The sequence below is a fragment of the Perissodus microlepis genome, chromosome 4 (genome assembly GCF_051167445.1).
Source record: "Perissodus microlepis isolate ML-2025 ecotype Zambia chromosome 4, ASM5116744v1, whole genome shotgun sequence".
NCBI lineage: Eukaryota > Metazoa > Chordata > Actinopteri > Cichliformes > Cichlidae > Perissodus > Perissodus microlepis.
The window spans coordinates 11,892,945-11,906,037 of record NC_140464.1 but is presented as its reverse complement, the minus strand read 5'-3'; the positions used below and the strand labels follow the sequence as shown (position 1 = coordinate 11,906,037).

Sequence of the window (13,093 nt, the reverse complement as noted above, 5' to 3'; positions counted from 1 at the left end):
AATAGGCATATTTCATTAGTGTGCAGTTTTTCTCTATGAACTAATCATTTTGGCCCAGATAAATGTGATCACCTTTATGTTGAGATAATGTCGGCTTATTAAAGGGTAAAAGCATCATCCAGCTACAACAAATGTGTTTTATTTTGTCCTCTTTTAGACTCTATTACAAAAGTATAGAGATTTTTCTTCACGCTGGGCAATTTGAATTTTAAACAAGAGAATTGGATTAAATTTCGGACTTCTTATTTTAATGGTATTTACAATAATGATCCTTTTGAGGCTCAAAATTGCACAAAATGTCTTGGCAAGAGAGGCGGATTTCCTGCAGTGTGTTGGGGACAGTTACAGGAAAAATCAACAGAGGAAGCAATAAGAACCAGAGCGACGGCTGAATCCTGATGTGCTCTGCGGCTCTCCTGTGCAACCTGGAGTCTGGTCATGGCAGGATCAGAGTCAGACAGAAGGACACACTCACACTCGCAGAGTGAGTGGGGTTGGAGTTGTGTTTGTGGAGAGAGGGCAAAGGGGTGGGCCGGTTTCTAAATGTCAAAGGTATTTATGGATGAAAGATAGAGTGAGGGGCCGAAGAGGATGACATGATAACCACGTCAGTAATCAACAGCATGCAAGTGCAAATTTCCCCAAAGTTGTCTTTATGGTCATGATTTGTGATTTGTGTTATTTGCAACCATGGAACCCTTACTCGTGGAAACAAAACAACACAGATAAATAATAAAAATAGTGAGATCATGCTTGTGTAGGATGCAGTCCTACACCTACAGTACAGTGTGTGTCTGCTTATTTGATGCCACCAAAAACAGAGAAAAAAAGTTAGCAACAATTTGTAGCGTCATCACTTGTGTAGCAGTAGTGAGAGCGTGAGAGATTTCCTGCCCACAAAAACCTCCTAACTGCAGGTACAGTATATACACAGTGGAAATTTATCATATTTTCGCCTTCGAGTCTTTCGGGAGACAAACAGCTAGTGCAGCTACCTCAGGGATAAAAGCTTTACACAAATATGAGAGACAACTGTTAGGATACAGAGGGACAAGTGCATTTGTCAGGGTGTTTTTATCAGTCGCTGTACAAATAGTGTGTTTGTGTGAGTGCGTGTTGGTAAACGGTTGCTCCAATTCTCTGTCATGAGGTTCCCTCAGCGGAGCAGTTAAATGACAGGAGAGGGATTTGGGGAATTGAGTGAGTATGGAAGACACTCTTGTTGCTCTCTGAATAAAAATAGTCTTGCAAATCTATGTAGGCTGCAGTGAGTCATCACATTATTGTGTGATGGGGGGAAACACAAAAAATATTAGTGTTAAGTAGGAAGACTTTATGTGTTGTGTACCAAGAAAAATGTTAACTTATTTCTGATGAGTTTTAGACACATCTGTGGCTAGTTTGTCTCTTATTTTTTACCTCACTACAAACTGAGGGAGAGCTCGAAGCTGTTGGTCGCTTGAAAAAAAGCGAAATGATTTTTGCTGCCACTGCTTTTATTTAAATTAATCTGAGTGCTGTTTAAACTTGCACTGCACTCAAACTTTAGCGCTTTCACTTCTCACCTGGATGGGGAGCACAATGAGTGCCACAAAGATCATGATGACCACCAGGAGCTGCGAGGGCCAGATCTGTGGGGTGACATCGCCGAACCCCACTGTGGAGAAGGTGACCACGCAGAAATAGAGCGAGTCGAACAGGGTCAGGTTGTTGCCCGCTCGCTCGAGGTGTTGAATGCCGCAAATGCTGATGAGAGAATAAGAAAAAGGAGCGGGCATCGTTGAGATAGAGACTTCACACCTAAGCCATAGGCACCTGCTTCACTCGGCGAGGTATGGGCGCTCGTGGGGGGGCAATATCCACGGATAACTGTTTTTCACGCCTGTGCCTATATGTGTGACTTTGAATGTGTGGAAATGGGAGTGAATGCACGCCTGAGTGCATTTGTCGAACATGGTATACTTTAAAATGAATAGGTGTGCGACTCCTGGCTGGGCATAATATCATAATTTTTAAGGGACAGATGAGTCAACAGGCAAATGTCAAACCCGGAAATGGTCGGAGATACTGTGTGAATGAACTTGTGGATTAGCTCAGGCTTTCACACCAGCAAGCTGCCACATCCTCCACTGCACTGAAGAAATTGCCAGTTGTCATCTCAGAGCTCTATCTCACTCTTACAGTTACCAATTACCTTTCTGCTCTCTGCCTTTCGCTCTCTTAGCTCCAGTGGCTGCATTTTTCATTCTCCTCTCGCTCTCTCTCTCTCTCTCTTTTTTTTTGCCATTGCATGTATCACACTAATGGTCGTCCATCTCGCCCTCTTTTCCTTTCTCACTCCATCCATGGCCGCGACACCTTTCACTTCCCACTCAACCTCTATCTAATGTCCTTTTTTTGCCTGCGCTTTTTTGCCCCCGGCTCTTAGTGTAATGTCAGCAGTAAGGGTACGCACCACGTAAACATGAGACAGACCAGTGTGCTGATAAGTATCACCACCTGGTTAAACATGGCTGAGTGCGTCCGCTGGATCGCCCTGTGGAGATCGTTCTGCAGAGAGATAGTGAGACAGATAGGAGTCAATGTATGCAAATGACAACAAGCTAAGTGCTGCATTGTGCAAGTGTAAAATGAGGATGAAATGTAGCTGATGGACAGCAGGACAACCTTAAATGAAAAAAAAAAAAAAGCAGGAATATTGAAATGCACTAAAAACGAGATAAGCATTGCCAATTACTGGAATATAAAAAGCAGCAGGAGAGGGAGGTTACCAAATAATGTGAAGCAGCCTTAGTTAGCTGGATGTCATTGGACTGACTGAGGGAGGAAATGTTAAGTGCCTCAGGAAATAAAATCCATGTTATTATTATAAAGGTTTTCTGACTGATTTATCTTTGTAGGAGAGTGTTTAAGATAAAACTGGTGAGCTGAAATGGGAAACAGAGAGGGGCAATTGCATGCCAACAAAATAGCATAATAGAGATGCTGAGATGAAAAAAAAAATGGACAGGGACATTGTGCTCCACTTACTATCATGTTCTCCAAAGCATGCTTGGCCAGCCAGCAATTTAAAAAGACAGGGATGAAGAGATTTCTGAAGGATGGCAAAATCACCTGTCGAGAGAAAAAGAAATGCTTCGGCTTACTTAGCCTTTATCGCTCTTTTCATATGTTACACAGTCATGGTCTCTGGCAGTAAAGGGGGTTCTGTGCATCTTGGGATATCCTCACGGTTTCAGGTATTGGATAGTGATGTGTGATTTTTTTTTCATAGGTGGGTGGGACTACAGTGCTTGAAGCCCAAAACAAATGGCTGCCTGCAGAGACTCCCCGTGCCGTCAGTGCTCAGTAATGCGTATCCATCCACTTACAGTGATCATGAAGGGAACAGCGCTGATCATCTCCAGAATGAAAGGGACACGTAGTACCTGCTCCCAAACGTTGCCCTGGAAACACAAACCACACACAGGGGTCAGGAAACTCCATTGTCTTGGCGACCTTAGGAGATTAACACATAACAAGCCCAGTTACCACAAAGTGCAGGGGAACAAATTGATGAGCTTTTGCACCATACAATAAATCGGGGTGTGTGTTAGGGTTGTATGACTCCCTTGTGTCTTTTGAGGAAGGAAGCAGCATTACTCAGTTTCCACTAAGCCTTTCTGCTCAATTAAGATGTCAGCCATAGCTGTTTTTATGTCTCTCCCGCCTGCATATGGCTGACCTGAATCTGACTAGTGTAGGTGGACAGGCATAGGCTATGTCCACAGGAATCAGTCAGCTCTAAATGCTAAGGTCTCTAGCCTCCAGAGCAATCTGCAGAGAGAGCGCCTTATAAGCTTATAGTTTCAGATCCAGACACACATTGATGAATTGCCTTCCCTCTGCCTGGAGAAGGGCGGTCCTCCCCAAAAGTGCTTCAAATGTGTCCATAACAGGACAATGCTGAGGAAGCCTCAAGGAGCTCTGAGGTTCTTTCCAAATGCAAGAGCAAAGGAGCAGCATCAAAGGAGAACAAAAAATGTCAATTTATTAGAGTGTACCTAGAAAATCTGCTTTTGGTTCTCTAAAAGAGATTCCTGTTTCAGGGACTGCCCTAAACAGCAATGACATAAAAAAATAAATTAAAAAAAAACTAGAGTGGTGGTGAAAAAGACTTCTCCTTCGATAGGTCACATTAACTCACCAGAAATGACTACAACCCAGAATTTGAAACAAACAAACAAACAAACAAACAACTGAGCAGGAGATGAGGTTTGCTGCTTCCAGCTGGTAATTCTTGGTTTGTTTTATACCTGCAGATGTCAGACAGTGGCAGGGTACATCCGTGCACGTTTCCAAGGTGAGAGTTGTGCCAATTAATGCATGTTGCACAACAGCAGTAATTGAATTAATTATTCATTTCTCAATTATACCATAAATGGAAACTACTCAATCTACCAGCAAAACAGGTATAGCATTAGTTCAGTGTGAATTTACTTCAATAGAATTCAAATTAGTTTGATTTATATAGTGCCAAATCACAACAACAGTTGCCTCAAGGCACTTTATATTGTAAGGTAAAGAGTCTAAAATAACAGAAAGAAAACCCCAACAATCAGGCGGCCCGCTATGAGGCAGCACTTGGCAACAGTGGAAAAGAAAAACTCCCTGTAATGAGGAAGAAACCTCCAGCAGAGTCAGGCTCAGGGAGGTGCAGCAAATGATTGGGGTTGAAGGGAAGGGGACACACTGTGGAGGACAGACACAGCTTAATAATAACTGATGATTAAATGCAGAGTGATGTAAAATGTGCAAAAGAGTCCTTGCATAAACGTTTGTATAAATGGGTCAGTGAGACAAGTTATATAAAGTGCTTCAAGCGTTCAAGTAGTAGTAGTAGTAGTAGTAGTAGTAGCATAGAAAACAGTTCATTTACCATATTATGTTCTACATCCGGGGAATATCTCATATAGGGTGCCATGCCATAGTTGCTGTTCATCTGAAAGCCACTTTGCAACCCACCTCCAATCACAGATCTTCCTTTTGTGTTGCTTCTGACTGTGACTATGTGACTGTGACTTTTAGCAAATGGACATTGACTACATGGAGTTTTTTGCCCCCACCTTAGCATTTAGGGGCAGCAGGAAAGCTCCCAAAGCAGAGCTGTGGCACCCAAATAAAATTACAGCAGGTGTAAATAATATTCTTTTGAGAACATTTTATCAATTGAGATAATCTTGTTTAATCCACTAAAGAGATTTTAGATGCCAAAGAAGGTCACAGTTTGTAAGCTTCAGCTTCATTTTTAAAAAAAATTAAATGCAGCAGCGTGGTAAGGAAACTCTAACCTGATCGATTAGACATCACATGGTGTCAAAGCTCACAGCGCATAATGTTGTTGTTTTTACTAGATGAGGTCATGAGGAGCATTAATGTAAAAATGATCTATGGTTGAAAGACAGAATGCCATCACTTCAACTTTAATAGCACAGCAGAAGTGTCCAGTGGACAGTCACCACCATCAAGCATCAGAAATCCATGCAAATCCCCCACATACACCACCACAAACAAGCTGGCCAATGGGGTCGTGTGAGTGGCTCACCTTGTAGCTGAGATACACGAGTAACATAGTTTCCGAAAAGCTGATGAAAGCCACAAGCACCTGCAAAAACAGAGAGCGAGAGAGAGAGTAATGTGGAGAAACAGACAGAGGGAGAGCAGACACAGAAATTAGGAGTCGCAGAGATGGGGAGCGTGGGTGGAATCAGTGGGTGTGCTGATGTTTGAGCTTCAGAAGGAACAGGTTTAAGTGAAGCAAGAGACAGCCTGGTGTCTGATGTACATTTATATGTATGTGTGGGTAACCACATTGTAACTGTAAATATATGTCAAGTAAGAATGAGCTGAAATAATGTGACCTAAATTGAATTGGCAATAAGCTGTTAAAGCATACGCAGATATTTTGACTTCTGTGCATTCGTGCATGCAGAAGTGATCAGACACAAAAATGGAGGCCTTGTTTACATGGGAATGTTACAGATGTATCTAACCTGCAGTGCCCACAGCGGTAGAGGTCTGTCAACCCAGATGATCAGCTTCCTGCAGAGGTGGAAAAAAAGGGAAGAATGCAAAGTGGAGGAGACAGATGTCACAAAGAAAGAGAAAAAAAACAGGCAGACAATGTTAAAATTAAACTAGACTAATTAAACTGTGCTGATAATACTGTATAATCATCATAACTGGATAATTATCATATTGTAAGAGGTTAAAGGAAAGTAACCCCCCACTCCCCCCAGAGGAAAAAAAAAAAAGAACCTGGGCTTAAGGCTGCTTGGCACGATGCTACAAGTCTACTGCCTGGAGCAGGAGGTGGCCCATCCCTTTCCTGAGCTCACTGAGTCAGGCTCCTTATTCATTTGGCGCCAGAGCTTAGCCAATGTCATCAGCCACCAATTAGATCAATAGGTCCCTGAGCAGGAGACAGGGCAAGGCCCCAGGTCCAAACACACCTCCTGGATTCTCTCTCTGCTCCTGTATATTAGATACTCTGTCTTCACTAGATCACTGTTGATTAGGCTGCACAGGCACTGCGTGCATATTATGTTGGCAGGTAATCCATACAGCTGAATCGTGATAAACGAAGGTGGATCAGTAATGTTTAATATCAACATTGTGGATTGCATCAGTTAAGCGAAGTCGCATTGATTGCATTATACAACATTTCCGGCCGGAGAGCTGGTGTCGTGGATCACAGTATCCCAGGATGGTTTCATGGTCCTATTCTGCAGGCTAAAGCCATCACTCCTAATTAAAGCCTTGCATGCTTACCAGTCAAACTCACTCCATGGACGGGATGACGTGTTTTGTTTGGTGCAGTTAACTCCGCTCACACTGCAGGGGGTAAAACCACATGAACAGCATGAATAAGACGTCTTCATCCCAGCAGCTTTCATCAAAACTGGACTGAGCCACTAAACGGTTCAGTTTCCAGACTTGTTTTTCTCTTCCTCCATAAAGTTATGGGATACTTTATACACACACACATACACACTGCTGTCCCCTCTATTGACTTGTTGCTTGTTGCTGCTATCAGAGAACCTTCTTTTACCCAGTTGAGCCATCGTTCACGCCATATTGCTCACCAGTCCTGTCTTTGCTCTTGCGGGTTGTCCAGCAGGACTCGGACGATGTAGAGGAGGCAGCTCAGCACTTTTAGAGAAAAGTTGAACATTCGCACTCGCAGACCTGCAGTTCGAAAAAGAAATAGCCAGCGAGTCAAAGACAACACCAATAAGGCAGAATTTATGAAGATACAATTTATTCAATGCTATCAATATCCTTGATGCATGATTTAAAAATGTGACACCGAATAAAGCTCTGCAGGATTCTTTTAAGCAGTGCAGTGCCCTTTGAATCTGTTATGATTAAAGCTTCAATGAAGACATGACACAAATTCTTAAGAAATAAATCCTCTGGGCAACTAGGAGTATTTCATATACCACTAATTATCACTACCAGAAAGCTTGAAAGTCCTTCTGAAAGTTGATTCATCTCATCTTTTCAATGTGCATTTCTGGCCAGGACTAACAATGCTTGGCCTAATGTAGCTGAAGTGCACGCGTGTAGTATATTGCCTAACTAGTAAACAACCCCTTGATAATTCACAATAAGCCAATTACCTCCCCCCAAAAAGCAACTTGTGTATTCAGTAGAAATATTAATATTACTGTAAACCATCCTTGTAAATGAGCACACTGATAATCAAACCCGCTACACAGACATTTAAGCAGGCACAGAGAGTGGACAAGTTGAATAACTGGTGATGAAATGCAGAGCAAGAATGGCAGCACACCACACATTAAAACGAAACACGTGTTCAGCTGAACAACTGGTTTAGAAAAGAAGACAGCAGACAAGAAATTCACTCAACCAGGGAAAGCGCGATCCCGAACACGGGCAACTTACTGGATCTTTGGTTTTTGATGAAGAACAGCTTGAGGCGCTCCTTAAAAGTGTTCTCGTTCACATAAAACTCCACCTGCACCCTAAGAGAGGTGATGGAGAGATGGGCAGAGTTAGTAATAGGCAAATGGAGATAACGACGGTACAAGAGAACCCAGAGGAAAAGTACTAGGAAACTGCTTCAGGTGACTGAGGAAATAAAATAGCTGGAGTCAAGTCATGAGACAGAAGAGAGGAAGCGAGTGAAGTGCTATGAGATAAAACAGGGTAAAGGTGATGAAGAAAAACAACACAATTGAACAAATTCGACATAGAAAGGGTGATAATGATTATGTGACCACGGAAAAGTATGTAAATAAGATGCTGTGGACTGCTGCATTAAAGACTAATGGGTTTTGGAGGAAATGGTGTTCCTGCTTGTCCGCCTGCCCATAGGCCCAGACAGCTGCAGTCACTCTCGTTATCTCCACTGATTAAATATAGAGCAACAAATTACTTCCCTCTGATGTTTCTGCTGAACATGGGAGGCCATAATTACTGCTCTTTCTCCCTTTTCATTCTGGCACCCTCCTGTTAGAGGGGCCCGCACGCACACACATTACTGTACACACATGGCCCTGAAACACACACCTGCAACTGGGTCATTAGTATTATTAGACCATTCATGTGGCCATCTGACATGGATTCTTGTGGAGAGATATGATGAAGAGCCACTCTTCAGACACCTCTTACATGTGTACAGACACATAATCAGGCACTGTCAAACATAGACTGTATTTCCTGTCTGACCACCTCGGGGGAGAATTCTCAGTAGCTCCCCTTTCATCCTATGGAGGGAAGAGTGGATGACTCAGGTCGAGGATAAAAACGCCAGGCCCGGCACGCCGGTGGTCTCACACAACACAGGCAGATGAAAGAGAGGCAGAACAACTGCGGTCTATTCTCCTGTCTGCAGGAAGAGGAAGAGGTGATGGCATTGGTGGCGGTGGTTGAAGAGGTGGTGGGGGAGCCTTCCCGGGGTTCCAGAGTGACGTTATACCACCATGAGGTGCACACAAATCAAGATAAAACTACACACCTTCCCAGCAAGGAGGAGGGGGGGGAGGCTTGTTGGGGTGGGGTGTAATTGTCGTCTCTGTTACTATGGCAACGCAGAATTCAGTGTCTTTTTCCTTGCCTCTCTTATGAGCACATGTGAGCAAACACACACTTGTGGAAAGTGTTCAGCCACCGGAGCTGATGGCCCCACTGCAACTTGTCGACGGTTCCCTGCGCTCTGAGCAGATTGCTGACAATAATGCTTTCACACACATGATGAAAAACACACAAAAATAATAAAAATCCAGATGAGCACGGGCTCGCGAAAGCCCAGAGATGTGCAACGGCACCTTATTGTTTGCAATATGGATACTGTCTCCCCCGTAGAGTCAAACTCAGTGTAGTTAGTTAATTAAACTTTAGTCAACAGTTAGTTTTACAAATTATAACATGTTTACTCTTCATTAGTAATGTTACAATTTACGATATTATGTAGTGAGAGTTCAACACTGTGTATTTTTTAATGATTACAATGCTATTGTAGTTTTCTAGTAAAGGTTTTACTGTATTATAAATGTATCCTGTCTAACTCCTCAAAGGTGGACACTTGGGCACGACACTGTTGGCATCGTATTTCAATTTACTGGGTCCACTTGAGCATCAAAGTCTTTTTCCTAAACCCCAGACAAGTTGTTTTAGTTTGTAAATCTAAGTGGTGAGTGAAAATGAAACTAATTAGTATGTAAAAAAAAAAGTACATTAACTGCTATCTAGAATTTTTGGATGTAGACTGCTGCCTCCACCTATTAGCCAACTTACATTCTCTTTAAAACTCTGGGAGGTGTGTGTCGTCATGATAAAAAGTACCCTAACTCCACATTTTGGACAAAAATGAAAGAACCAATCTGGATAAAAATATGTAACCAATATATATATTTTTTTTTTTGTCCTGTGATTGGCAGTGACAGGAAAAACAATCCAAAGCTCAGCAAGTAACTAATAGTTAGTTAAGAAATGCAAATTTATATTTAAAAATCTATTATAAAGTGTAATTAAAGTGTAATTAACACAACATATTCCACATTATTAACAATGGCTACTACAAAGTGTTGGACTGGATAATTCAGCTGTACATCTGTTTAGTGACAATAAAAGGCCTTCTATTCTACAATAACCTTATTTGTGGTTAAAGTTTTATATCCAGTGTCAGGTCACATTACTTTGCCATCTTTTAAGGGTCACTTTTAGTATTTCCAGTTAACTTTTTTTTTTTTTTAAACTGTGTGGCATTCATGTTACTGTTACTCAGCTAGTGTTGGCAGGTCTGGTGGACCCACTGCAGTATCGTGTTATATCAATACACCCATTAACAACAATTTATGTAAAAAAACAAAACTTAACAGATGTTTATTTTATCAGTGGTTAATATTTGGAATTTGCCTCAGTTAGATAACATTTATGAATAAAAGTGCTGTTCATTTTTTTATTTTTGATAAAATGTATTAGAAACTGAAAAAATAATCCTGACCTAACCATCCTAACTGGTAGGAAAAAAATGTGTTGATCTTGAACAAGTATAATTAAAGGAAGGGTTCTCAACACTACTGAAGTTTATTTCTTTGAAATAAATTAGAAGTGAATCAAGTTCATGCCATATTACATATTAGTCCCAACAATGAATAAATCATAAATACTGATCGATAAGTAACAACTCAGGCAAGGCTATTTATTTATTGTGTCTAGAGGTGGGAATCACCATACATCCCACGATACGATATTATCACAATACTTAACGCACGATACGATATTATTGCAATTTTTAAAAATATTTTGCGATATTCAGATTCTGTACATAAAGGTAAACTTTATCAATATTCATTTTATCTAATATCAAAGTCTCACACTCAGTCTTTCTCTCATTTCAGTCAGTTGTATTGTTGACAAACTGAACGGTTTGTATTACAGTCTAGTCCAACTTAACTGAATGCAACCATCTAGTCCAATTATAGCTATTCTGAACTATGAAATTTATGAAAACTATGCAGCCCATTCAGCAACTGAAGAATTTGAAAGTAAATTAAAACAAAATATAATTTTACATTGAATAAAAAAGTTTTAAACTTAATTAAAATAAAACATGTCTTAAATTAAAATAAGTAAACTGTCATGTTTATTGCTGCCATAAAAAAAGTTAAACATATTTGGACAGTGTCAGGATTCTTGCTCAGAAAAAGGATCAACATGCTCTGAAGTCAGAGCACAAAAACCTTTTTTGTAACAAAATATCAATTTCTGCTGTCCCTGTATCGATACATTATTAGCAAACAAAATATCACGATACTACACAGTATCGATTTTTTCCCCCACCCCTAATTGTGTCCCACCACCAATTTGCAGCTGGGACAAAGCGTGACAAACTACAGATGGTTTCTGCAGACATACAGCAGGCCATGTAGAAGGAGGACAGAGTGTGGACAAAGGTACACGGAATCGGTGTAGTCCTGAAAACCACACGTGTAGTGTCAATGTGTGTGTGTAAAGTCATTGAAAGAGTTTTATTTTATATGTTTGTCACAGGAAATGAGCCAAAAACAAGAAGTCTGAGGTTCAAAATGGTAATAAATTGTGTAATTTTTCCTTTTGGTAAACAATGAAAACAGGTTTATTGGACCTAAACATCAGGTCCAATAAATTAAATTAAATTATAATTAAAATTGGTCAAACAGCATCTAAGACACTTTCTGCATTGCTTTCATATTTCAAAAGTAACCTTTCTGATTATGTCTAAAGCTACACTATATTCTAGTAAACATCAGCTCCTCTTACATTCTTGAGTGGGGCTTCTTTTGAAAAGCTCCACTGTGCCAAGTTCCTGGTTATCATCCTCATAACAAAAAAGGTAAACACTTAAATGTTTACTTTCCCTTGAACTTATCTGGCCTTTTACAACCACATACATCTCAGGCTGCACTTTAAGATCTGATGGTGACAGTGTTTTGCTCTCCTGCGCCAAAACATTTTTATCGCCTGTTTGTTTTCATCTTAGGACAATTTAGGTGACATACGTTCTTAAATCCTGCCATCTGAGTATTTATTCATTCCAGAAAGTCCTCAAAGCCTCTTCATATTTTGTGAGACGAGAAGAGGATAATTTCAGAGGTCATTCTAGCCTTGATGTATTTCTCTAAGCAGAAGCTTTTCCACTTGAGTGTACAATAGAGGATGAAAAGTAAAGTGGAAATATAGCCCAATAAAGACTTGAGCCGTAGGATAGATTGAAAGTCGGGAACTTTAATCTAAGGGGAAGGTGGAGGAGAAAAACATATTAAAAACTCATAAAGAGCATTATTTCAAAACAAAAGACAAGCAATCACATCATGATGATACCCCTGGGCAATAGCCTCATTCCCGTCCCAAGGCCTTCTAAAAAAGTGAAATGAAAATAAACGATTAGATAATTGTGGGGGAAAACTGGTTTGGCTCATGTTTGTTGTGCAGAAAATAACATATGTCACTGAACTGGGGAACAGTGAGATTCATCATGAGGGAGAAACTCCCATAGAGGTCCTCTCCTCTCACTCTCTGCTCTGACACTCCTTCAATAACGTTGATTGATCAAGCTAATTATTTACAACCAGCGAAAATTATCTTTTGGAGTTTAGCAAAGTAAAACTAACAGCTTTAACAGCTGGAAACAAGAGCACGTGACTAAAGAAGCATAACAAAAACGAGCCTGGAGAGATTTCACATTTGCAGGGACGTGTGTGACGGGGAGGCAGAGGGAGAGAGGGAGGACTGAAATACAGACAGATAAATGTAGTTAAACAGACGCAGACAGATGGACAGACAGACAGAAGGGGACATGCGGAGGAGGATCTCTGAGAAACACAGAGAGAGAGAGAGAAAGAGAGCTGAACCTCGTTCTCCTGCTGCTTCCACCCATGCCTGAGCTCCATAATGACACAGCATTGGCCGTCTAATGACACAGTGGAAGAGACTAAAGAAACCCAAATCTATGCGCACAAAGCAGCACAACATCGGCTCATTACGACCTCCACACTAAAACTCTGAAATAACAGTCATACCAGCGACAGAGAACAAGCAGGAAAAT

General features: G+C 41.0%; 1 protein-coding gene across 2 annotated transcripts in view; it reads right to left on the bottom strand.

Annotated features, from left to right (window-relative positions):
* kcnt2b (potassium sodium-activated channel subfamily T member 2b) overlaps positions 1-13,093 on the bottom strand; it is a 42,179-nt gene that overhangs the window by 17,622 nt on the left and 11,464 nt on the right. For both annotated transcript variants that reach the window (XM_084925730.1, XM_084925729.1), the window contains exons 2-10: positions 7,948-8,027; positions 7,125-7,227; positions 6,811-6,873; positions 6,033-6,081; positions 5,585-5,644; positions 3,372-3,446; positions 3,031-3,114; positions 2,456-2,550; positions 1,566-1,746 (exon numbers count right to left, since the gene is read on the bottom strand). In XM_084925730.1, the coding sequence (XP_084781856.1) occupies positions 1,566-1,746; positions 2,456-2,550; positions 3,031-3,114; positions 3,372-3,446; positions 5,585-5,644; positions 6,033-6,081; positions 6,811-6,873; positions 7,125-7,227; positions 7,948-8,027 (790 nt within the window). The remainder of the gene's footprint in view (positions 1-1,565; positions 1,747-2,455; positions 2,551-3,030; positions 3,115-3,371; positions 3,447-5,584; positions 5,645-6,032; positions 6,082-6,810; positions 6,874-7,124; positions 7,228-7,947; positions 8,028-13,093) is intronic.